The sequence below is a fragment of the Neopelma chrysocephalum genome, unplaced genomic scaffold, assembly GCF_003984885.1.
Source record: "Neopelma chrysocephalum unplaced genomic scaffold, ASM398488v2 Primary Assembly neopelma1_64, whole genome shotgun sequence".
Classification (NCBI taxonomy): Eukaryota; Metazoa; Chordata; class Aves; order Passeriformes; family Pipridae; genus Neopelma; species Neopelma chrysocephalum.
In genome coordinates, this window is record NW_020897721.1 from 912,393 (window position 1) to 937,972 (window position 25,580).

The 25,580-nt window shown below is 40.4% G+C and overlaps 1 protein-coding gene across 8 annotated transcripts in view; it reads right to left on the reverse strand.

The window, feature by feature from the left end:
- Positions 1-25,580, reverse strand: part of ELAVL4 (ELAV like RNA binding protein 4) — an 82,376-nt gene that overhangs the window by 19,501 nt on the left and 37,295 nt on the right. For all 8 annotated transcript variants that reach the window (XM_027683060.1, XM_027683058.1, XM_027683057.1 and 5 more), the window contains 2 exons: positions 23,322-23,562; positions 495-598 (listed from right to left, as the gene is read on the reverse strand). In XM_027683060.1, coding sequence (XP_027538861.1) covers positions 495-598; positions 23,322-23,562 — 345 coding nt within the window. The remainder of the gene's footprint in view (positions 1-494; positions 599-23,321; positions 23,563-25,580) is intronic.

Sequence of the window (25,580 nt, forward strand, 5' to 3'; positions counted from 1 at the left end):
CTCCAGCTTTTCAAAGAATAAATCAAATTAAGGATGTAGAAACTGCAGAAAAAAACCTTTTTTTTTCTTGAGAATGACATGTTCTAACTTGAGAGAAACATACTTTTAACATCAGACAATGACAGGAGCATCACTAGAAGAGCTCCATGTCAAGGTATTTCCCATTAAAATATAAGAAAACATGTAACTTATGAATACACTGTCACGTACTTCACCTGTTTATGGAGAATGGTATCACTCTAGATGTTTTATTCTACATTTTAGCCTCACTGCCATGCTTTAAGGAGCTTCCTGTTACTTTCCCCTCCCTTTAACAATAGCAGCAATGTCAGAGAAGAGAGATTTTATCTTCTGCCTGTCCTCCCTTGTTCCAAGGAGGAGCTCATTAGTGCCCTTCCAACAGAGAGTAAAACAGTGATGAAATCGCCAGAAACTGTTTCAACTCCTTCCTCCCACTTCCTGAACTGAGCAAAAGGCATTTTATATTGTCTTACCTTTATGGTTTTGGTCTGGAGTCTGAGTCCATTTAAAGTGTTAATGGCTTTCTCTGCATCCTTTGGATCAATGTAGTTAACGAATCCATACCCTAAACTCTGCCCTGTTGAAAGGCAGGAAAGAAAGAAAAAAAGAACTCAGTATTTTTCAGCACAGGAACATGATTACAAGAGTAGAAACACTTTTTTTTATACTGTTCATTTCACCCCTGCTTTCCCTTATGGTCTCTATGCTGTTCTTCACCATTTTGATATCTCCTGAATACAGTGGAAGCCCACATAACTTTAAATTGCTGTTCTGAAGATCCTACTTTAAGAACGAGAAGCAGCAACCCCTCCACCCTGCCTTCCGCAGGAATTTACTGAAGAGCACATATGAGGCTTGACAGCAACAGAATTGTGTAATAGTTTTGTGTTCCTAATAAATGTAACTGGCTGACCTGCCAGTAATGAAGCCACTTCTTAAAAATGATAAACGCACACACAATTTTGCTACTGTTTTTAAACACTTACAAACTTGTTTATAAACAGGAAACAACGTTTTTACATTAACCTTGAAGGGGCTGACTGAGGAACAGATAACCACCTTTATGTCTCGTTTTACTGCTCAGTGAGCAGGCAGTAAATGGGAGGAGAAAGGACAGCCCAAATTGCAGTAGGGCGAGGGACCACATTAAAGCTCCCCTCCGAGTATTAGAGATGACAGCAAACCCAAACAGTACAACAACTGCTGCTGCGCATGGGATGGCAGGAGCCCACTTTAGCAGCCAAAATCATTTCAACAGCTTCTGTTTTACCAGCGAGATCTGTGTTTGTGTTTGCAGTGGAAAGAGACCTGGTTAATAACTGGGATAAGTGACACGGAGGTTGGAGGGGCCATGCTGTCAGCACTACAGGTATTGTGCACACATGGATAAAACTACAGGTCTGCAGAGGGCTAAACCTGCTCCACAGGGATCTCTTCCCGATTCCCAAGTAGCAGCTTTGCAGCATCAGTTCTATTAATACAACATGACAGACAGACACTTCCAGATCCCTTCCTTTGAGCCTCCTACTGAACTTATTTTTCATGTTTGAAAACCAGAGCAATTCTTAATTTTTTTTTTTTTTTGTTAAGGCACATGCACTTAAAAACATACACAGATAACCACATTTCAAAAATCAGTGAGCCCAAGCAGGCAGGCTAGCAGTCCTGTATTCCAACCACGCTCCTTCTCATACACCCTTCAGTGTACCTGGAGCACAGCAAGCCAAAAAGCAACCTGTCCTTCGGTGCTGATGTGCAGGGGACTGAAATCCTTCTGCTCACAGGCAATGAGAAAGGAAACATGTGAAAATCCCTCCCAAGGAGAACGGCATTTGTGGAGATTTCTATCCACGGGAGCAGCAAGCAGCAACCCAGCTCCTGCTCACCAGGAGAAAGGCGAGGTTGGGAAGGCAGCTGCACACCAAGTGCCTTGATGTCCCCTGGAGGCACAGATCCTGCCTCCCAGCACAAAGCTTTGTTTCTTTGTCTCCTGGACTACAAAAAAGCATCTGTGTGTTTCTCAAAGTCAGACGCCACCAAAAATACAGTGTTTGCTGTAACACAAATACAGGGAGCGCTTCTGTCTTAGGAAATCAGATCAAAGCCCTAAAAGCTGCTAACTCTGCAATGGAAGACTTTAAAAATCCATGGAAACACTGCAGTTCATGCCTGAAATGCCCACATACAGGCATAAGGATAAAAAATGGCTGTTTTAACCTACAGTACATCCAGGAAGCAATTCCCAATTTAACTTCAGAAAAAAAAAAGTATAAAAACATATTTAGTCTTCCTGGAGAGCTAAACAATCTCAATAAAAATATTCTTACCCAAGTTACATGACATTAACCAAGAATAAATTGAAGTCTGGCTGAGCACAAAACCCAGAACGAAAACATTCTGAAGATACTTTCCTTGCCATGCCCTCCTCCTCTTCTTGCCTACCTGAGATATTTTACACGGTCCCAACTCCTGTGCCTCTCAACACATCAAATCTTTAATGCATTTAATCCTAAACAGTCCTAGGCCAGAAGGAAGCCATTCTCTAGGAGACAAACCTCTTTTTATGCTTTAGGGAGACTCGAGGATCAGAACTTGGATAACCTGCGTTTGTCCTTTCTTTTCCCACTGATCCTCTATGGAGCTTCAGAGGTACACAGAGCAGGAGTAGCTAATGCAAGGCCCTGGAATTTATGTCAGGCTGTCTGACCATGGGTTTTTCCATGTCCAGCCACTGTTATTCTCAAGGCACATGGACTGACCACTACAATCTAGAAAGTGGCCTTTACCTATCTTTCATACAAACATTCTCACTTCTTTAAGTACTTATGCAAGGAAGAGACCAGAGACAGCAAACCCGCAGACAGCCCTAGCAGCAGGGAAGGGAAATAATGGCAATACATGAAAAGAATGATACAGCAATTCCACAGACCATTTACTACCTTCCTCTGAGTTCTCCAGTAACGCTCAAGTTATTTAGATATCATCTCTGCTTCTCTCTACCAACTGGAAACAAATATATTTTCTCCAAGGTGAAGGATAATGAATACCAACACTAATAAAGCTGTCCTGTCTGCATGCAGGACTGCAGAACCTGGCTTAAAGAAAACTATTATACTGTCATAGCATTTTCCTTAGAATAATAAGTCTGCAGAAACATGATTTCTTCTTGATGGTGTATATATACTCCTGAATGCCGTGAAATACATGAAACTTGTAACAGGATTTAAGGCCTGTTACTCAGAAGCTATTGGTTATGAAATCATATCCAACACACTAATTGCTATATTGGCTATATAATATTCTCACAAAAAAGGATGGATCTACTCAGCGTTTTAAGCACTGAATTTCTGTTAATTCAATAAAACCCCCTTTTATTTTAAAAACTCAAACTCTGTACCCTTTGCAGCCCACTGAGATCTTGGTGCAGTTGTTTCCACCAGCAAATTCCTGCTGCTGCTTTCTGCCATATGCCTCAACATATCAGTGAAGCTCAAGGAAAGAAATCTTTCATTAAGAGCTTTCCACTTCAGGTTACTTTGTATTTTCAACCATCTCTCCCAAACACTATCATGGACATGAAGACAGACACGTCCCAGTCTCAAAAAACTAAAAAGAAAATAAACTCACACAAAGCTAATTTGTGAAAAGCTTTATGACTGTAGCAAACATCATGAAGTTTCAGTGTGCTAAACATTTACAGCTAAGAAGCCAAGAAAAAAATTTATACATGCAGCTAAAAATATTATTTTCAAATTCCTCTCAAGAGCAATACACCTTATGTCAGACAAAACACAGACTCTAGATATGAAAGAACTAAAAATTGTTACTGGTAAAAAACTGAAAGTATTTGTTCCAGAATACAGTAAACAGTATGAACTTCCATATTTTCTCCATCCTGTACTCTTATTGCATGTACTCCAAAAGGGTAACACTTCTTTGGACACAATCTGGCAGCACAGAGCAAGCAGCTGGACCTCTCAGTGGGATCCCACACAGACACTGTAGTTCATTCCCATGCTACACTTCCCAGGAACAGCACCGTAAATAGTAAATATTTTCTGTGATTTGGAATCCAATAGTTCATTGCATGCTGTGATTCAGTAGGTCAGGGAAGAGATATTTCTAGATGATCCTAAAACAACACCTTGTTACATTGCTGTTACCACTGCTCTTTCTGAATGTTTTATCTAGCTGCAGAGAATGTATACTGGACCTCCTATGATCTGGTAAGGAATAGGTCTAGAAGTAAACAGTAACAGGGTTAGAGATTATCAAGGACTTGACAGTTAAAAAACAAACAAACAAGAAACCAGCTGAAGCCAAGCCCAAGTTGATAATGTGCGTATTTTGCATTTTAGAAAATTCCATTTTCAGAGCTGAAAATCATCAAGATTAAAACAAGCCACAAGAACGATTTTTTCCATGTTCTGTTTACCCTGTAACATTTATCCACACATCCAAAAACCTGCAACTGTGAAAAAGGCAGTGCCAGAGACCTGTACCTTTCCCTTACTCCTTTGTAAGCCAGTCTGCCTAGGCCAATTCCATATTTAAAATAGGACATAAAGGGAAAATACATAGAAACAAATACAAGTCAGAACAGAAATATCGTAAGAAACAAACAAAAAAAAAAAGAAAAAATCTCTGGTAGTAAAAGGTTGGAATAACAAAAGAATTTTTTTTTAGATTACAGAAAAAAGATCCCTGAACGCTCATCCTGACTCATCAGCAGATACTAATAGTAACAGTACAGAGACAACAAACGTTATGTACACCTGAAGAGGCTACATGAAGTACTAAATAGAAACCCAGGTGGATGCTAAACAGGAGCTCCTAAAATTATGTATGTTTAAATGAGATGATCTGGATTACATGCATAGAAGAGACTCCAAAAAAAGGGGCCAAAGGCTCTCTTGTGATTAACAAATTCCAGGAGCCTGGAGGAAAGACAATTTTGCACTGGAATTCAAAAAGAAAGGACTGGATGACCCAAGTAATTACAGGTCCATCGGCCTAATGCTGAGCAAGGCAAAAATTACAGAATATTCAATACTGGACTCTGATAATAAAGAATTATAAGGGGTAATAAAACCAATGTCAATCAAATTAGGTCTCTGGAAAATAGATTCTGTCAAACTAAACTGACAACCTTCTTGATGAGATTACAAGTTTGACCAATAAATTTTAAGAATGTTGATTTAATGGCATTGATATACTTGGTCTTCTCTAAAGCACTTGATTTGGTACTGCTTAGTAATTGACTAAAACAAAATTAACATGGCACACATTAAATAGATTAAAAAAGTCAACAGATCTCTAAATGGGAATTGTGAACAGGAAATGACCAGAAAGATGTTTTCCTACAGGTCTACCTCAGGAAACAGACCTTGGCCCTAAATTGTTTATTTCCACTGGTAAGCGGAAAAAACCCAAACTCCTTGCTCATGAAGATCAACTGCAGAAAGACAGAATGAGAAGATAAGAACAAACAGGACAGAGTGAAGGTGCAAAGCAATTTAAGCTCCTCAGTAGACCACAAATACATACATTGAGGTAGCACAAAGATTACTTTCTGACAAATGAAGTTAACTGTGGCATACTTTAGAAATGCTGGAATGAAAGACTGACAGAGGCCACATCAATCCTGCCACGTTGACAAAAGGGTTAAAACAATTCTTCTTGGCATAAAACCCACACGCAATCAAAAAGGGAAAGAAAAATCACCGATTCTGATCTGACTGTGTGCTTTGCTGGCCGAGAGCCATCCAGCCCTGCTGTATGTGCTTCAAGCAAGACACAGATGCCTTGGTGATGGTGCCATGAGAATTCACTACAGCACTGGAAAAAAAACAAACCTCTTTCAACTGAGATATGGGGGTCAATCTGCCTACCTGATCAAAAAAGTTGAAGTTGAAACTTAACAGTACTACTTTAGTGTTCACTTCAAGTACAGATTCTTTTTTTTCTTAACAGTGTCTGTCCATGGAGTTACATATCCCAAGTCCAATTGCTTGGCAGGTGAAACCAGACTAGAAACAATATAGCAAATGGTGTTTCCTGGGGAAGTCATTTGCTCTGTTTTTGCTATTGAAGGTAAAATGAATTTAAGTAACCTACCAACCATTTTGTCAGTTCTTCTACCACTGAAATTCTGAAAGTCTGTATTTTTTTTTGAAAGCTATGCTTTTTTTGCTCAAGCAGGAATTAATCCAGGGAGGTTTTGGCATGATGCATTAAGTGCTCTACAATCTCTTCTACTCTGAAGCTCTACAAATAACACTGTTCCTGCTGTTTGTAGTAGGAGCTGTACGAAGAACAATTATTGCCACAAGCAAAGCAGAAGCAAACTCCTTTCTCAGAAAGTCTGAAGCCTTCCTACTGCAGGAAACTGTTTTAATAACAACTTATAGAAGAGTACAACTTTTAATTGCTCACCTGTGACCAGACAGGTTAAAGACATGTTTAAAAATATCCTTTATATTTGGAAATAAGTTACTGTGGCATTGAACATCACATTGAAGGACTATGGTCACTACAGTCACTCATGAAAACAAGCACAGAATGGGACAGCAGCGATCCAAGCTGCCTTAAATTGTGGTTTTTGTTGTCCCCTGCCCAAATGTAAAACCTAATTAAAGCTGCCCGCCTGACAGCCATAACACGAACGCCAGCGAGCGCCGATGCTTTTCTGACACAATCCCTCCCTTCAGAAGTAGGGCACGTCTGACAGCTCATCTCACATTAGCCAGGCAGAAGCCGTCAGACAGTAACAGCCTTCAGTCACTTGGGGTTTAGGACCAAAAGACAAATAATGCTCGCCGTGAATTCTCCAAACCTCCCAGCACCATTTTTTGCCTGTTACGACCCCACTGAAATTTAGGGAAGCAACTGGTAGCAGGGTGAGTTTCTCTCTATAAAAAAAGCTGAGTGCAACTTGCTATCCACCTGTGGCTCTTCCAAGCAGACCTGCACGTATTCTTCCACCTTACTCAATGTTTCTCAAACTGGAGATGTTCCTAAATACATAGCACCTACGGCTGGCTGGGAGGGAGACTGGCAAGAGAAAGACTCGCCACGCTTTCTGTCTTGTAAACAAGAATAACCAACGGAACGTAGTGACAGTCAAGGCAAGCCCTGCCCCAGCTGGCAGGCCCATTTCACAGCACCACCCTGTGAGGCTCCAAACCACGTCAGAAGTGCTTTAAACACATTCCTGGGAAGACAAAGAATGACTACAACTCATATGAAAAGCTGTATGAAGTAGGGGCTTTTGGAGAAGGTTACATAAATACCCTTGAGAAGATACATTCAAAATGTACCAAGAGGGTCAAGTGAATTGACTGCTGTATTTTTGCAGTTGTTATTTCTACAACAGTTACCAACAAATAGAGCTGTTCACCTAAAAAAAAGGAGGTAAGCTATGGAGAGAAGATTCAGATCAAGGCAAAATGAGATCTGGTCATGAGACCAGTTCAAACCCTGTTCCTTGTCTGATGCTTTTTACACCAGTAATGTCAGTCTCATTCATCCTCCACCTCTGTACCAAGGAGAAGCACCTGCTGTCACCCCAGCAATGCACACTGCAGTCTCAGAGAAGCAAACCATGAGGGAAGCATCTCCTGCATGCGGTGCTCCTAAGACCAAACAATTAAGCTAAGGCTGTCACTGTCACAATTCACTGCAATCCAACTATGAAGGGTAACTTGTTCTGTGCTTAGTGCAGCTCTTTATCACAGCACCCATTTAGTCTATAGCTTATTTACAATACAGTCTCTTTACATTTGTACAGACTAGGATTTATTCAATACATATTGTCCATGCAAGAAAGCATTCTTCTTGTATTACACTTTTGCTTTTACAAGAATTTAGGGAAAAATGCAGTGTCTTTCTCCAAGCAAAACCGAGACAAGTATGAGTAGTAAATTGCTTGAGTTTTTTACCTCTTGCAGAAAGGTGCAAGAGTATGAGTTTTGTTTGGGAACCTTCCATCAAACTACTGTACTTCAGGTGCCCTTACTAGTTCTTTTGAGAAGATCCTACTTGTATATCAGGAAAAGTCAGCTGTATTTAAATGCAATCCAATCTAGAGCCCCAGACATACTGTGATGCTACAGTGCACCTACAATTAAGCAGCATGACTTATTCTTGGTTAAAAATAGCCATCTACAAATTCTGAGTTCAGTAGATCCTTCTTCTTAAGATACCACTGGAGAGTAAAGCCAGGTTCCAGACTCAATGGGATGCCCTTATAATAGATCCCCTCCTAAGAAACATGCCTGTAGTTTCATAACAAGTTAAAAAGCAAAACTAAACCCAAAGCTCAAGGAAAATCCCCCTCTGCTCCATAGCTACAGCACCTGCAAAGGCTACATAATGACACAAAGCTCCTCAGACAGGACAAGATCCCTCCAGCAAATTCTCTCCCACGGCATCAGAGCTCTGATACCCAAATAACAAAAGCTGGGTGCTCCCCATCAGGTATCTGCAGGGAAAAAATTCCTATTGCTGCCTTAATCCTGGAAATGCCAGAGATAAAAGCTCATTCATGCAGGAGACAAGCCTTTTTTGGGGAGCTCGAGGGGAGACACGAGTTGCACAATGAGGTCCCAGAGGAGCTCTACGCACACAGGATTTAATAAACTCCAGTCCAAGTGGAAGGGGCTTCTTCACACCAGACCTTCTCCAACAGAGACGCTGCTACATGATTAAAAAATCCCCCAAAGGAAGCCCTTGCAAACAGTGTGCTACATCCCACGTAAAACTTTCCCTCGGGGACAGGATAAGAGAGGGAAAATGAACCAGACATACAGACACCACTCACTCAATTTTAATATCTGAATGGAAAGTGCCAGATACCATGACAACAAGCCTAGAAAAATAAAAGGGGAATGAAGAGAAGTGTTGCCCAAAATGTGAAACAAATCCTATCAACGTAGCTAAAGCAATCAAGTGATTTGTGCTAGTGAGGTAACTGTGACCCCTAAACCTCCACATCTTCTTTGGAAGACAACCACAAAGGACCTGAACACGGTGACCTCAAAATCAAAGCAAGACTCCCCAAACCCCACCTGCAAGCTACTCACAGCAAAAAACAACATCATTCAACCAGCACCTTATCGAGTTAGAAAGCCTGATTTTGCCAGGCAGTGCCAGAGGAGATTGCATGAGTTTTGTCCTCTTCTGCAGCTTTGACAAATCTCTTAATGCAAGACAGTGTAATTTAATGTCTTGATTTTCAGAGATGCTCAGGCAGGAGCAGTTCTCATGTAAATGAAATACATATTGACAGTAGCTGCCATCCCTCAAAATTAGACACAGTACTGATTCTCACTCTAGAATAGCCTCAATATCCACTCAGAAAACAGACCAAGCCAAGGCATGCTTTGACAGCCTGATGCTGCCCAGCACCACCAGACCCTTCTGAAAACCCTACTCCCACAGAAGTTTCAAGAGGACTTTCAAAAACATGCAATTGCTCCATTTTAAACTTGACTATACCAGCAACAGAAGACACGTCTGCTCTTTAAAATAGTGCCTTACAGTCTCCTAAGGGCTTCTGTCATTGCAGGTGTTCTGCATCTCACCTGAAACAAGGCTTTGCTCTTACCTGCGCACTACAGCGAGTTCAACCAAGTCAGCTGTGTGACTGCTGTGCTGGAGGACATGGACTAATCTGCATGCAAAGCTTAAGTGGCAGTTAGAGACAGATGTTGCTGACTTGGCTGGAGTCTTCTGCTGTTCCCATTACTGTAGTGTGGAAGCATTTTATCTCTGAAACGCACCTTTCCTCACAAACACCACTGAGGAAAGCACTTTTATTCCTACTGTGGAGAAGAGAAACTGAAAGGCATCACGATTTCCAGGGTGAACTTGGACAGAGTAACACAGTTGCTAAAACAGGGAATTAAAACTGCATCTCCCCCACTCCAAGGTTGGAACCTTATCACTGGCCCACTGCAAGTTGTGCTGGGCTGGAGATATCTTGGAAACAACACACACATTTCATGCTGCAGAATATATTATCCTCCTTTTCTTTTTTGTTTTCCTGCTTTTATCAAGTTTCTCTAAACGTAAAAATGGATTTTCAGCACGGGTGTGTTCATACTACTGCAAGCAACTGATTAAGTATGTTTTCAAAAGCTACTGCTCCTGACATACACCAGACAAGTGAGTTCCATTTCTGAACAAATATTTGGATTTTGCTCCCCTCAGTTGACATCTCTTGCTTCCCTTCTTTTCATCTTCTCCTCCCCCTTCCTTCAAGGAGCACACAGCCTCTGAATTAGCAGCTGTTCCGAGAAGAGCAAGGCTGCACTCCTCCCCGCTTTGTCCCAGAACAGAACAGGGACTGTACTATAAAAATCCAGTGTTCTGGGGACAGGCATGAATGGACAAGAAACAGCCATGACTTGTCTATCCTAAACAGTAAATTCAATGCTGAAAAGACGAATTAGACACAAGAACGCAGACTTTAGAAACAAACAAGCTAAGCTGAAACAAGATTCAGTAAGAAAGTAAAACCAAACAGAACCAGAAAAAAATTGAAAGATATCAGCACATAAAAATGGTAAGCAGCAGTGTGGAAAGAAAACTGCAACAGGAATTAAATACGCTGTAGGAAACCTTTCTCATCCCAAATAGGGGATGACACATCATGGAGAAAGGATACAGCATTGTTGGACCAGCAGTAAATAGAGAATGGTAAAGACTGTGCTCAACTCGAACAGGAAATGTATGTACTGGAGACAAGAAAGGCATCAAACTGAAGGCAAATTTTGGCAATCACCAGGTTTTTAAATTAAGCAAGACCTAAGGCTCAAGAGTGACTTAAGATGCAAGCTTAAAAGTGCTCAGTGGTAAGAGAATAAATACGGTATCCTTTGGTTTAACTGTGACTAAAAGCATACAGATGCTTCAAATGTGTAAAGACTGTGACTGAAGATGAAATATTAGAAGTGTGCTACTTAACACTGTTACTCATAAGATGAAATTAAAAGAGAGTAAAAAAAATTACATGATCTGAAACCAAAGAGAAAAGGCATTCCAACAGCACGAACCAGCAGGTCACAGAAGAGGTACATGCTTCATTACAGCAGATGGATCTTCCCTCCTGCATACCATCCCAAATGCTGCCACTTCCAAAATCTAGATGAAAGGGGAAGGCAATGAAAACTTAACACTGAACAATGGAGCAGAAACTGAAGGCAAACCAAATGAAAGAGTGATTTTTTCACTGGTCAGGCTTCAATCAAAAGGACAGTAAGTTCAGATCAAAGTGAGCCCACACTGTACCATACACACAGTTTCAGTGCAAATGTACCAAACTTCTATAAAAAAGAGCAATATCAGGCACCCAGAGCCAAAGTTTATGAAAACCCCACTATTCTAGAAGATGATGGTAGCGAGTGGTGGTGAGATGGGAGAAGAAAGGCAGAACCAGGACAGAGCCTGTGCGCTGACCAAGGTCCCCACTTTACGAAGGGTCAGAGAACTGCACGAGTACAGTGAAAAGTCAATTGTGGCTCAACAAAGTAACCCACAACTTGGTTTGTAGGTGAGAGATCTTTATTAAAAAGCCAAGAAGATGCTCTCTCAATGAGAAGAACTATGCAAGCAGAGGAATTGGGAAAGACACAGCCAAGACATGAAAATCCAGTGCATCCTCAAACCTGGAATAATTTCATGTGGAAATAGTGGCAGTAATGCTTCCAGTCTAAAGGAAATGGCAGAGGAACATAAAACTGAAGAAAAACAAGAGTTTGTTTTGCAAAACAAGAATATTAAGTAGGACATAATATACTGCAGTAGCAATACCTGAAACCTGGCTGCCTGCAAATTCAAAAAGCCCTGGTAATTTTGTCATTAAATGACTTAATTCAGCAACAGTTAAGGCTTTGTACCTCAGCCTCTGCCAAACAACAAATAACAAAAGCCACCACAATACCAACAAATTTCACAGTAATTCGGAACAATGACTTGGAATACCTGTTCTGTCTCATCAACAGCCCACTAATTAAACTCTGAGCTCTACTAACCAGTTTTGCCAATGCACAGAGGAAAGTAATTTGTTACAGACCGGAATACAAAATTCAATATTAACAACACAACCCGTGACTGCAGCATTTTTAATCTGATCAGCAGAACCATAAATAAAAGCTGCAACCTGACAGCTAAGAAGGTTAATCTGGAATAGTTAGATTTACGTAGATTACTTTACACAGCATCTGGAAACATGCTGAGAAAGGTAAAGCCACTTTATCGTACTGCAAAATGTGCTACCTATAAAAATTTTGCTATCCACCAGTACATAAACTGCAGGGAGCCTACTTCACAAATTTGTTTCACCTTTAAGACAGAACTTTGAAGAATTTTAAAACAAGAGCAGGAATTTAAGTATGTTTCAAATGTTTATAATATTCCTTTTAAGTACTTGCAGATAACAGTAACGAAAAGGAAAACTGCTTTAAGGAGAAAATATTATGACTGTGTTGTGTGCACATAGATAGTTCTATCACTTCAAATTCTTGATAATTTTGTTGAGAGAAATATTAGCATGAATATGCTCCTTGATGAATTTTCTCCAGACTGAAAATCGTTTCCTTTTAAAGGTGGTAGATCTTATCCGCTAACGCCTTCTGCTATGACATTATCCACATGAATGGCACTGGAGGTACCATGGGTTGATATCATGACTACAAGCCATTCTTGTTGGCTGACCACCATCAAAAACAGTGCAGGTTCTATGATGCATAACTCTTGTAAAAGGCTTTTCACAATATTAAACACCTAAGTGGTACCTAACATACCTAACCTGGAGCACATCAGTACCACAATCCTACCAACAAACAACATCAAGGTAACTGAGCAGCTATTCCAATGCAGAAGAAAGCATAAGGGAAAAATATGTTATCAGTCAAGCTCCCAAGCTGTTCATGTTTGGAGATGGTGTTTTTTTTTTTTTTTTTTGTTTAAGACAAAGTGGCTTCCAGAGCAGGAAAATATTTAAAGTAAAAGAATTGGGAAAAGAGATTCACTGGTAAATAGAAATGACACAGATACAGCAAGTAGGAGAACAGAGGAGTCTAAAAAAGGAACTGCTGGAGAATACTTCTTCCTTGCTACATGTCCTATCTTCTCATGCCCTACCTACGGTCCTCACAGCAGGGAAAGTCAAAACACCCCCTCCATCCAGCCAACAGAATCCTTGGGAAGAGGAAAGCAGCCTCATTTTGTGGGTCCTAGAATGCTGCAGCAAGAGGAAGGAAGCCTGTTGATAGCTAATTTAAGGTGCTTTAAAATCTGTGTGAGCATCATTATCTGAATAGGGCAGCAGGGAGATTAGACCTTGTACTGCAGGAACAGCAGCCCCTCTAGTACAGCAACAATTAATCACACTGGCAATGCTGCCATTTGCTTGCTTGCAGGTGAGTATGACGCAGCTTTTTGTCCATCTGCTTTTGCAACACCCCTTAAAAACCATCTAACTGAACAAAAAAAAAAAAAGGCAGTTTGGACTCTTGTGAATAAAAATAGTGTTCAGGGTTTTTTCCCCCCTCAAGCTGATATATTCCACTGCTTAAACAGATGCTGAGAGTCATAAGAACAACAGCACTAGGTTGGAGCAGAGGTCTGTCTGGTCCAATATCCTGTCTCCAGCAGCACCTGCAAGTCAGTAACTTGCACTGAAATTCCTAGCATGGATAAGCAGGAACATTTGCAGAGTCAGTGACTGCTCAAGAAGGATGAGGAAAAGCACCTACATCCAATAACCCCCAGTAATAAGTCAGACAAAGTGCAGCCAGTGAGCAAAGCCAAAGAAATGGACTTGGACTCCAGGGCCATGATGCTTTCGTCCCCTCGTTCTCTTCTTAAAATAAAAAACCTCACACACATGAGAGGAACCATAAAATTGTGGCATCACAGACATGGGAAATGTGGCATCTGTGCAAAACCCATCTTAACAAACATGCAGAGATGAGGAAGGGCCCAAACAAAACTCAGGCTGTACCACAAATGGTTTAAAAAGTACCCTATCGATGACCATTCCAGGAATGAAGCACAGGACATGAAGAGAATACTGCTGAAATCCAGAGATTTGTTGGCAAAGGCTGTGCATCAGAGCAACTTCCAACAGCCCAGATTCCCGAGATGGTTATCTGTGCTGACTATAAGCACACAATTGCCAGTGAGCTGCATACAAAGGCCGTTGGACTCCCAATCCAGGCAAGCAAGAGAAACTGTGCTTTAAGTGGGAGAAAAGAGTAAGTGGTGAGCAGTGTTAAGCATGTGCAGGTGCAGAAAACCCCCACAAATATCCTTGTGCATAATAACATAATTAGAAACTAACACCTCTTAATCATAAGCCAATTTAAGACAATAGCCTGTTTCCAAGCATGGGGATTGAGCCTTTGAAGTTTTCTGGAGGCAAAAGAGAAGGAAAGGATTTAAGTCCAGGCAAGACCTCCAAGCAGCAGATATCCCAAAAGGAACCTAGCCCTCTGCAGATGGCATCTCACTTGACAAAGAGACAGAAGCAAGTTGGCTTGATCATGTAAAATGGGTCCTTGCTCAAGTGATAGATTAACTCCAACAGCAAAGAAGGTCTTGAAGGATGGTGTCTGAATCAATGGAACCTGAAGAACTACATGGATCAGTTTAGGAACTTCACTTAAACTGAGGTAGCAGAAAACAGAGGAAATGCAGGAGTGCTGAGGATGTACACACTCCCATGGGTAGCAGATCCCAATACTGGTCTGAAGGTCTCAGGCTGACCATTCCCAAAAGTCAAGGTGAAGATCTTGGCAGAACTCTTCTGGCTGTAGAGAAAACAAACTTGCTAGGAAGTCAAGTGATGATGGATCAAACTCAGACAAGAGGCAAGGACTTCCTGACTCACTGATTCTGAGAATCAGCTACTGCAGGAAGGTCAGATAATCCTGGTCAAAAATTTACTAAACCCAATCTAAAAGCCAAGAAGGAACTCCTAATGCAGTTCTGGTGCAAAGCAGTCTTGTGAGAAGGGAGAGCAGGAAGCGGATCACTTTCAAAACCATTTAAACTGGTTTTACACAGGTCACTTCTGTTCTTGGACAACTTGTGTAGTAAGAGCACTGAGGAGGTAGGCAGAGGTGACAGCCACAGCATGGACATGCTGCTCACCGGTGTGGCTGAAGGGCAGAACTTCTTAAGCAGCAGAAAATGGATGAACGCTGGGAAAGTCAGAGCCCTGAAAGGTATCTGGGTGGGCTGCCTAATGGTGCCCCAAAAGACCCTGCCTCAGCTGGAAGATAGTGCACTGCTAGTGGACATGGCTGCCAGTCTCCCAGAACTTTCCTCGCACTCTTTCATGCTGTTCCTCCCCTTTCTGCTTGGGCTAAAAGCAAAGAAAAGAAAAAGGATTACAAGGAGCCGTGCACAAGCGCTGAAGCACAGGGTCTGGGCTTCTAGAGGGGAGGGCAGAATGAGGACATTCTGGAAAGGGCCAGACATCACTGAAGTTAAGGGTGGATTGCCATCAAATAGAGGGTTCTGCCAGAGCCGTTTCACCTGGCTGTTCCCTGATACACAGTTATATTCAATGCAGGTGATATGAAGGATGGAAAGAAAGGTCTCAGAGCAGAAAGGTCTCAGACACACTGAAAAGACTCATAAATAACCCTGAATTTGGAAGCCCTGATTTCAGAGTGGTAGGTGTGCTTGTGCTGTTGAGGAAAGCCATGCTAATCCTTCTGCACTACACTTGATGGGATGGTGATGTTATTTACTCAAACCAAGCAGTAAAAACTGAAGAATACACTAAATATGCATTAAAGGCATTTAATACACTTCAGAAGCAGCTCAGGATTGAAACTGGTAAAGTTAATTAGAAAGCTCTTTCACAGCACAAGGGTCATGCCTACTTGCTTTCTGCCTATTTGCCCCAACGCTCATTTCAATTGCTTTTTTCCCCAATAATCAAGAAATCAAAATTCTTTTGTTCACCAGCACAGAGTAGGCACCAGGCGACTGCAGAGAAGAGATAACAAAAATGATGGATGCTAATTTGACCATTTTCCTCAGCGTTTAGCATAGACATCAAACCACACAAAAAACATTTCAGAAATCCAGCACTAAGACACTCGCTACCATTTCTGTGTTCTCTCCCCCACAGTGCTAAGTTCAGATACTTAATGCAAATGTTCATTTAAATAATCAATATTTGGGGATTGTCTGCATCCCTTAAAATAGGATATACAACATGGAAATTCAGTTTATCTCTGTTCAAGAGCAGAATATACTTCAGGAAATAAGCTATAAAAATAACTAGGCTATGAAATTAAGATCAATTTATCAAAGGTCTTTAATAACATTCAGAGCTATATATTTAGTCTTTTAAAAATAGTTTTAGATTTTAGGTTTAAGAGACCCTGGAACATGTCTGTTTTTCCATATCTTCTAATATATTATTCTCCACTTGCAATTAGAAGTACCAGACAAAGATTATAACCAAAATTTAAAGCATACTCTGTACTCCAGCTGTTTCAGAGAAAATTTTCTTTTCAGCTCTAAACCACATTATTTTAGATTTCTGCTTCTCTGGGCACTTCACTTTCAGCTGCAGTTATGCTACTCTTGTCTAATCACTCTTTCCTCACTACATTTTGACTATGCACTCAACACAAAGAAATAACTCCCATACCAATCTCCTGTACCTACTAAAATACTGTGAGGCCAATCTACAGTCACTTCCTGAAAAACCTAAGGCAATTCACTTAATTTGGTATTATTTTTCAGACAAAAGAACTCTAGCAGAGTACTCCGCTGCATAAATATTTTTCCTATTTCAGCAAATACCAAGTCTTTTGCTTTCAAGGAAATCAAATGCAAAAACTCCACAGCTTGTTACAGAGATTCCCTATACAGCCAATTTGAGGGGCACTACTAAATACAGCCTTTAAATGCAATCAAGCCAAATACCAGAATTACATATTCCCATGTATATGGTGAACACCACAGTATTAGTTGTTTTTTTTTCCTGTTCTGAAGGACTGTATTAATTCTCTTCCTTTACTAGAGCAATGAAACTGCTTCTACCACTCAGTCCAGGGCAGCAAGATCAGTGCCAAATAAATGATCAGAGATCAGTGACTAGTTACTACTGCTTTACAGAGAATTACTAAAAAACCCTTCCAAGTCAACAAGGGAATAAACTACCTCTACAAGGTATTTTTCTACTAAACCCTGTTATTAGGTGGGTTTATGCCATGAGGCATGAGTGTTTACATACTTTCTAAAGAGTTTATAAGTCTTATCTAACATAATCCCCACATTCTATAATCCTATCTGTTTAATGTATTTTAAGTGGGGAAAACCGCTGGAACCAGTAATATCTCAAAATGGAAGGCACTTTCAAAGCACAATCAGTGAACTGGACATAAAATACAGAAGTAGTTTATGCTCAGATTAGACTTTCAGTCATTTAAAGATCAGGTAAGTTAATGCTGGGTTTCACTGTAAGCTATATTTATCTGCATATGGGTCATTTTTTCTTCCCATAGGACACACTTTTGGCATGCCCTTCTGCAAAATTCTTAGAGAAAAGATACAAAAAAAACACTGCTAGCCTTTGTATTTGAATTTTTCAGCGAATACGTGTTCTATCTGCAGTTTCTAAACATAAATAGCTGTGAACTATTTCCCTTGAATAAAAATAAATCTTTTCTCCCCTTGACAAAGCAGGACAATTTTACTAATATCTCTGCAATTTCCAGCCCAAGTGTTTCAAATGCAGACTTAACCATGCAATGGTTACCTACTGTCATGAACTCTATTAGCAAAAGGCCTCTTCCCTATAATTAAATTTAGCCATTAATCCCATTTTTGCTTTGTGTCTTTACGTTATGATGGGCTTTCAGAGTCCTCCTTCAATCCCAAGATGGTCACTGTGACCTCTCGGTCATCTACTCTATAAGGCATCAAAGTCTCCCATTAAATACATAAAACTTAGCTGCTGCCTGCTGCAAACACTGGGCCAATACTAGAAGATGTCTGCTTATCAAGGAAAGCTTAAGGAGTGTTTCCCTGCTGCTGCACACTTGCCATCAGATCCAAGAGCTTCCCTCCTGGAGAGCGGTACTGCTGGGGAACATGGTCACATCTGCCTGCCTTCCCTCCTGCCTCCCAGGGACATCACCACAGTGTGCAATTAATGGCTTCTGCTCCTCAGGATACAGACCTTCTCCATCCACTGCTTTCAAAAGCAGTTACCAGTTCCAGATGCTGCTGAAATTCAGGCTCCTTAATTAAGCCCTAAATTTCAGGAAACTCCAAACATGCAGCTCTGAACAGCATGTTCTAGATAGAAACACAGTCAGTTAAATAAAATCTGGGTCTTGGCTTTTTTACAGCAGCACCTTTTCAGTATGTGCTGGTGAGCTGTTTGTTTTACAGGGAAGTAGGAAAAAATTTTTTATAGAGGGCACACGATAGCAACTTAACACAGCGCGGACATACTTCGGCATCAGAAGGGGTTCATGGTGGCTTGCTCAGAGCACAGGTGGAATACCCCTCCCAGGTCAGGAATTTACTGGTTTGTATGGAGGACTGAGCACTGAACACTGCTCACAGGAAAAATACTTTCCTACACTCTCAATGCTGCATTATTTCTGACTCCGCCATTTTATTGGCTTTTGGTTCTTGGATCATGTTTGAACATCCAAAGAGTGAGGAGTGGACAATCCATAACTTCTAGAGAAGACTATAGGTAAAGGAGTCAATATTTCTTTCTCTCCTAACATGCAGCAACACAAAGATGTTATGTTTTGAGTCAACAGCTTGTCTGCCCTGGATTTTCACTAGGATCATCAGTATCTACAATATGCATACAACGCCATGATTATTTTTGAACAGTTTTAATGCATCAGGCCTATTAAAAATACCTGAAATTAGAGTGAAAGACTTCAGTCCTTGTGCATAGTCTTAAAGGAACTGCAAATTCAAAAGGAATGATTTAAAAAAAAAAATTAAAAAAAATCCAAAGTTGCATTTTGGGCACAGGAGCAATGACATTCCTGATTATACATGCAAACGATATAAAATTGTACCCCACAGCAGCATTATGCACACTCAATCATAATTTAAGGGATGAACAGAAATCTTGTATCAAAAAATATTCTGCTTTACAGTGTTCCTGGATCATTTCAAGACAGGAAAGATTATTTGAGGACCGAAGATTTTTAGATACCGATCATCTGAAGATTCAGAGATGTAAATGCCTGAGTAAGTTACAGAGGAATAAAAATATAAGTCTTGAAAGCTCAGCTAAGGCTAATAAATCAATTAAAAAATTAATAACAAACACCCCCTTCTCCCACACACAAACTATGTCAACAAGGACAACTCACTTGGCCAGCAGCAATTACAGTGTCTGACGGACACTACGCTGACTGGATCTTTTGTTTTCAAACACAGGACAAAACAAGTTCAGCATTTCTTCTCTGAATATTCTCATGAATTCAAGCCCTTTCCTTCAAGTCATGAAGATATTTGTCACTGGTTTTCTTAATACAAAAAAAGAAATAAGAGCATCGACAACACTGTATAGCTTAGCATCACTGGTTAGTGCTGAGCCCCACATCCATCTGAAGCTGTGGTTTTCTCCTACATCAAGTCACCTCCCTTAATCTAGCACTGCTCGGAAGTGTTTATGCTACTTAGTTGTTTTTTTTTTTTTTTTTTGAACTCAGGTTCCTTCTCATTTTTTGAGTGCAGCTGATTAAACCTGAACAACTGGGTTGTTGGACGAAATATGCTGTAGCTATGAAATGGTACAGCAGGGACCAGTTTCACTGTTAATTTAAAATGCTAGAATTAATTAGGTAGTGTAAATGAAGAATTTAATAAGCACACTTTACAACCACAAGTTCTGCTTTTATTAAACACCCCTGCCAAATGAAGGCAACTATCTTCAGTCTGTTTTTTCCTTGTCTCATTCCCTTAAAATCTCTGCAGCGTAAAAAAACCCCCACTTTTGCTATTGCAACCCCTCCCCCATAATTAAAATGTATGCCTGACTTCCATCTCCTCTCTCAAGTCATTAGCATCTTTAAAAAATGCTTCTGTATATCCTGCCTGTTCTGAGAAGCTACCAAACAAAACCGAAGTTTACGATTTTGGTTTTGAATACCAAATTAAAGGCTGTCTCCGAAGCTGTCACTCCTATTCAACTCAGTACGGTGTACTACCAAATTAGCATAGTTTTTTAGTGAAGGAATATGCTTGTTTAAACATGTGTCTTTCCAAAGCGAGGGGGTAACATCACAAACCAATTTTATTAAAAACTCCTACTACTGTTCTAAGACTGCAAAAAGACTGAGCAGGTGATTATTCCTGACATATACTGTTTAACCCATTTTTAATAAGAGTTCAGGTCATGAATTCTATCAGAGATCCTGTGAGTTTAACAGACTTGCTTTACCTTTGAACTCCTTGAAAAAAATCAAAATCATTCTGAAAGACTTAACGTTATTCCACAAAAATCTGTGCAGCTCCTTCACAGGGGAAATGGAATCTTTTACATGAACCAATTCAATCCTACCTAGCCTCAGAAATACATTTGAGATTTTCTACCATGGTTTTGCCAGAATAACTATTCAATCATGATTCAGTTTATGACCTTTTCTATTTTTCTTGAAGCAACCTCTCTCTACAGCTAACTTTTTATTCTTTTATTTACCTGATATTTTAGCTCAGCAAGGAGGCAAACTTCATATATATGAAGACAAATTAGATTTTTAACAGAACACCACTTGTTTACAGGCATAAAAAAACCAGAACTTGCTCAGATGAGATTTATTAATAAAGAGGCCAAACTGTCAACAAAAACTATAAAAAAAATCCAAAAGCAGATAAAAGCTATACTGTTTAAAATCTTCACCATTTCAGCAACAGCTTAAGAATTTACTGGGTTTTTTGCAATACAGCTTTCACTGTTAAAAAAAAAAACCCACATTGATTTTTTAACAAGGAAAAAAGCAAAGAACCCCTGAAAAGCCAGTCATCCCTGTTACAGCCTACTGGCATACTTCCACCCTTCCTGTCCCCAAAAAAACCCAACCAGGAGCATAATGAAGAACATATATAGTGATGATCCGGAAAGATGAGCTGGGTATGACCTCAGTGCATTTCCATTTTGTTACTCTCCATGTTCTAAGAACCTTTAAAACATGAACTGCTTCTGGCAGGGAACTGCATTCGATTTACTAACTTTGAATTCAATCTGAGCAATGAACGTGCATCCTCAAATTTAGTAATGTTGCACAATACCTTGAAAACAGGCCTGAAACCCTAGCAGATGAAATTCTGTTTTCAAATACAGCACAGATAATCTGGAGGACTTTTTTTTTTTTTTTGCAAACTGGGTTCTTTAGTACTTTATTATTTCTTGAAACATCATGTAGGGTTGATGTCCTCAAGGTCTCTGTGTAAGGTTTTTTTAAAGAATGGTTCCCTTAAAATATTTTAGTGATCAAAGATTTATGGACTTTGCACTGAAAGAGAGCACAGGTAAAAAGACTACCCAAGAATATGTCAGATGACCGTATAGCAAAATTCTCACATCTTCAAATACAAAAAGAGACAAAAACCTGGAGATGGAATGAAACAAAACGAATATTGTTCCTAGCCAATGAAGTAATGGCTCTCCATCCAAAGACAGCCAATTCCCTACAAAAACAGCAGTGAATATCTAAAGTCTTGACCTTCTATTGCTAGGAAGTAACCACGAATTTGAGGGATATGGTAGTCGTGAAGCACAAGACTTGCCATGATCAAAATCCAAGCTAGGCACACTGGACTCCCGCAGATGAGGGTTAGGTATTCACTTCTGTCTGAAATAACTGAACTAAACTGCAATTATATTTCTCAGATAGAAGAAAAACAACAGTATGTAGGAAAACAGTAAAAAATAAATAAGTATATTCTATTTTTCAATCTTCTTCCTTTTAAAATGCCCAAAGCTGTGGCCAAATCACAAGATAAATTGCAATAGATACATCATAGTCAATGTGCTAAAGAAAGCTCTGCTGGACTACACTTGTGAGGACTCGAGCTGCCCTGCAGCTACTGCCATTTGTTATGTGCCTTGTGTTCAACCAGAGCATTGCTGTATGTCAGGAAATAAATAAAAAAGCACTGCATGTTGAAAAGCACTAAGCAGATCATCCTAACGCTGCCAATACAATGGCTGCCAGGATGTTGTAGACGTAGGTATGAAGATTTGCATTTTAATTCCTCATCTTGCCATGGTGCCTCTTTCCACAGAGCACACACCCAAGTTTCCAGGAGTGCACCAGAGAGGAGCTGCCTCCTTTTCTGGAACCCCTTCATTCCCGAGGCTGCTGCTCTGTGCTAAACATAACAGTGCTGGTGATGCACTGAACAGCAGTGAAATTTCAGCTGCTCCCCACCTACGGTGTGAGTAGACATACAGCCTATAAAACTAACCTATAAAGCAAGCTATAAAAGCTGATGGTTCATCCCATCATCTTGTGCACCAGTGAATTCCCGGCTGCAGCAGCAAAGACACGGAGTAGTCAAGGTGCATCTGCACCCATCCACACCTCCTCTAGCGACAGTGCAGACATCTCTCCTCCTTGAGGCAGCATCTGTAGTGGGAGGCTTTTGTTCTGAAAGCACCTACCAACGGGTGCCATTCCACACAAAAAATGATCACAGCAAATTAAAATGTATTTGGGAAACCATTCATTAATCAGTATCTACAAATGTCCAAACGAAATTCAGAGCAGTGTGTCCCAACTACAGTTCACTGCTGTTCCAGAACATCGTGGTCAAGAAGCTGTGATGGGCATGCAGAACGATCTTAGGTTACAGTGTTCTTAAACAGGCAAAAATTTAATGAAGGTATAAGTGAAACTCAAATAAGAGAGTCAGAATTAGGAAGAGTCAGTTGGCTTAAGCCATTCTGACTACACGTCAATGTTAAATAAAAATGAGAACGATCAGGAAAGTAAAGCCATCATCTGAGCTGTCCTGAAAGCAGCTGCAGTGTTACACCCGTGCAGGTTGGCAATGCTCAGACTTCCCCTCAGATCTGTACAGAGGCTGAAAGATGAGGGGCTTCTCAGCTGTTCTGGAATCCATGTGCAGCACTGAAAACTAAAGGCTTGCCATTTGAAGAAGTTTACCACTGTATCTGCAGCATCCCCTCTGCTAAGCACTTGCAACACAAGCACTAAGGTTTTGCTGTCCCCAAATGTAAAGTGACCCCAGTGCAGGTAAAGTCTGCAGCAGGAAGCGCTTACCTGTGATTTTGTCTCTCACGAGCTTGCAGGATTCGATTTCACCAATGCTCCCAAAGAGACTCCTGAACTCCTCCTGGGTCATGTTCTGGGGTAAATAGTTGACTATGAGGTTGGTTTTGCTGTCATCTGTAGCAGCCCCTGTCTGCATGGGGGAAGGGCAGTTTCTACTGTTGCTGGAGGGTCCATTGGTTGTATTGGAAGTAGGGCCATTCGACACCTGAGGCTCCATGGTGCTAATTATCTACAGCAAAAAAAAAAATAAAAAGAGAAAGGGGAAAAAAACCACCTTTAAGTTTCATAGATACAATAGCTATTTTTAAAGATACTCACAAACGAATGAGTAGGTAGCATTTGTGGCCAATTTAGATACTTCAACAAAAAAACCCGGCTTGATTCCTCTGTTATTGTTGCAAAGTAGGTCATGCTAGTCTTTGGCTGTGAGCATATACTAAGATGCAGTTAAAAAACCTTCTTTTTTTGTTAATGCGAAGCTGATTTCTGCTTTCATCACGCAGCCATTTTCACAAATGTAAATTTAAACCACATAAATTTAATTATAATTTAAGGTAATAATCATAATTAAAATTATAGTTCCATTAAATCAGATGAACTAAGTGTATGGCTTTATATGAAAAGGTAAAATATTTTACCTATTTAATAACTGTATCACAGAGTGCAATGACAACAACATTAACCAGGCACAGTCAATCTGCACCGTGTCATCGTTCAGACTGCCTTCAATTAATAAACTCAGTGTCCCAAGATATACCACTTACTGGTTCCAGTGATGACCTATATTCTCCACCTATATTTTCCACTAACGAACTGACACCTCTTTAAATAATAAAGCCCTAGATTTGCAATCTTCAGAGATACAAAGGTCTTCAGATATTTACTGAAATCAAAAAGGTTTAATCAGAGAAAGGCTTATCAGGCACAGGTGCAGGCTGGAATTATAACAAGCACATCTATCTTGAAATGTGAAACTCAAATTTTCACAGAAGGAACTCAAACAGACCTCTCCAAAAAAACAATAAATAAGAACCCAGTTTAGCAAAGTGCGTTGCAGGACAGTAGCCCCATTGTCACCAGTGCCACCCATCACGTGAGCAAAGCTGCCTGCATGTTTATCTGCAGAACACAAGTTTTCATCCAAATACTGCACAGGCAGACAAAGGAAGCAGAAAAACCTGGGTACTTCAAGCTTTTGCTATGTAATTTGCTCTACTGTGGCTTCCAGCCTGTCTTTACTGTCACCACTGCTGACAAAGGAAGGACATCATCTTAGTCTCAAATATGGATAAATTAAAGCAAATGGTGGCTTTTGCTGCCTACTGTGGAGTTTGTGATGTGCAGCTTCACTGGTATCTCGTATCGAAGATCACCCCTCGGACAGGCTCAGTCTCCCTCCATCAAGGACTGAGACAGGGATCCAAACTGCTGCCCCAGGCAGGAGACTCCACTGCCCAGGGACAGGGACAAACACAGGAGAACAGAGGGCTAAGGCATCACACACTCTGAACCTGGTATTCTTCTGATCGTGTAATTATTATAATTACTCAAGACTTAATTTGCTTTCTTTTTTAAATCCAGGGAGGTACGTGTTGTGACAAATTAGGCCTGTAATTCAGGAGGATGGAGACACACATACACCAAAAAAAGGGTGTATATTCTAAAATTAACAGCACGAGGGTGGCTCAGAGTCTAAATAGGTTATATTCTGGTCATGTCTTTTTTTTTAATTGAAATGCTTCAGTGTTAGTTTAATATCTCATTTAGGAAATAACCCTCTTTTTTATCAATGGAAATAAGTTTTGAATTACCATTATTTTTTATTATCAAGCCCAGGAATAGCTACTTGGTTTAACAGCTTTTAAATAAAAAGAAGCCTTGTCACATTGTGCTTAACAGAAATGCCTTAAACCATACAGCAGAATCATTTGGAAAATAAACTGCACAAAAATAGTCACTTCTTGAAAGACATGGGCACATCCAAACCAGAGTCCCCCTGCCAATTTTACCAGCCACGTGGCACCAAGCACTGCTGACATCCTCGGCCAAGCTGTGCCAGCCCCACGCTCTTCCTTCAAGATTTCCCCTTTCACCCATCGGCCATACGCCCCTTCTTCAATCCAATTTCATCCATGTATTTACTCACACATACTACTAAACGCTTCAGATGCTGCTAAATCTGTTTAGCTGGGGATTCCAGCTGGAAGATCATCCTTTGATCTCTGCACCTCCGTGACCCCACGGCAG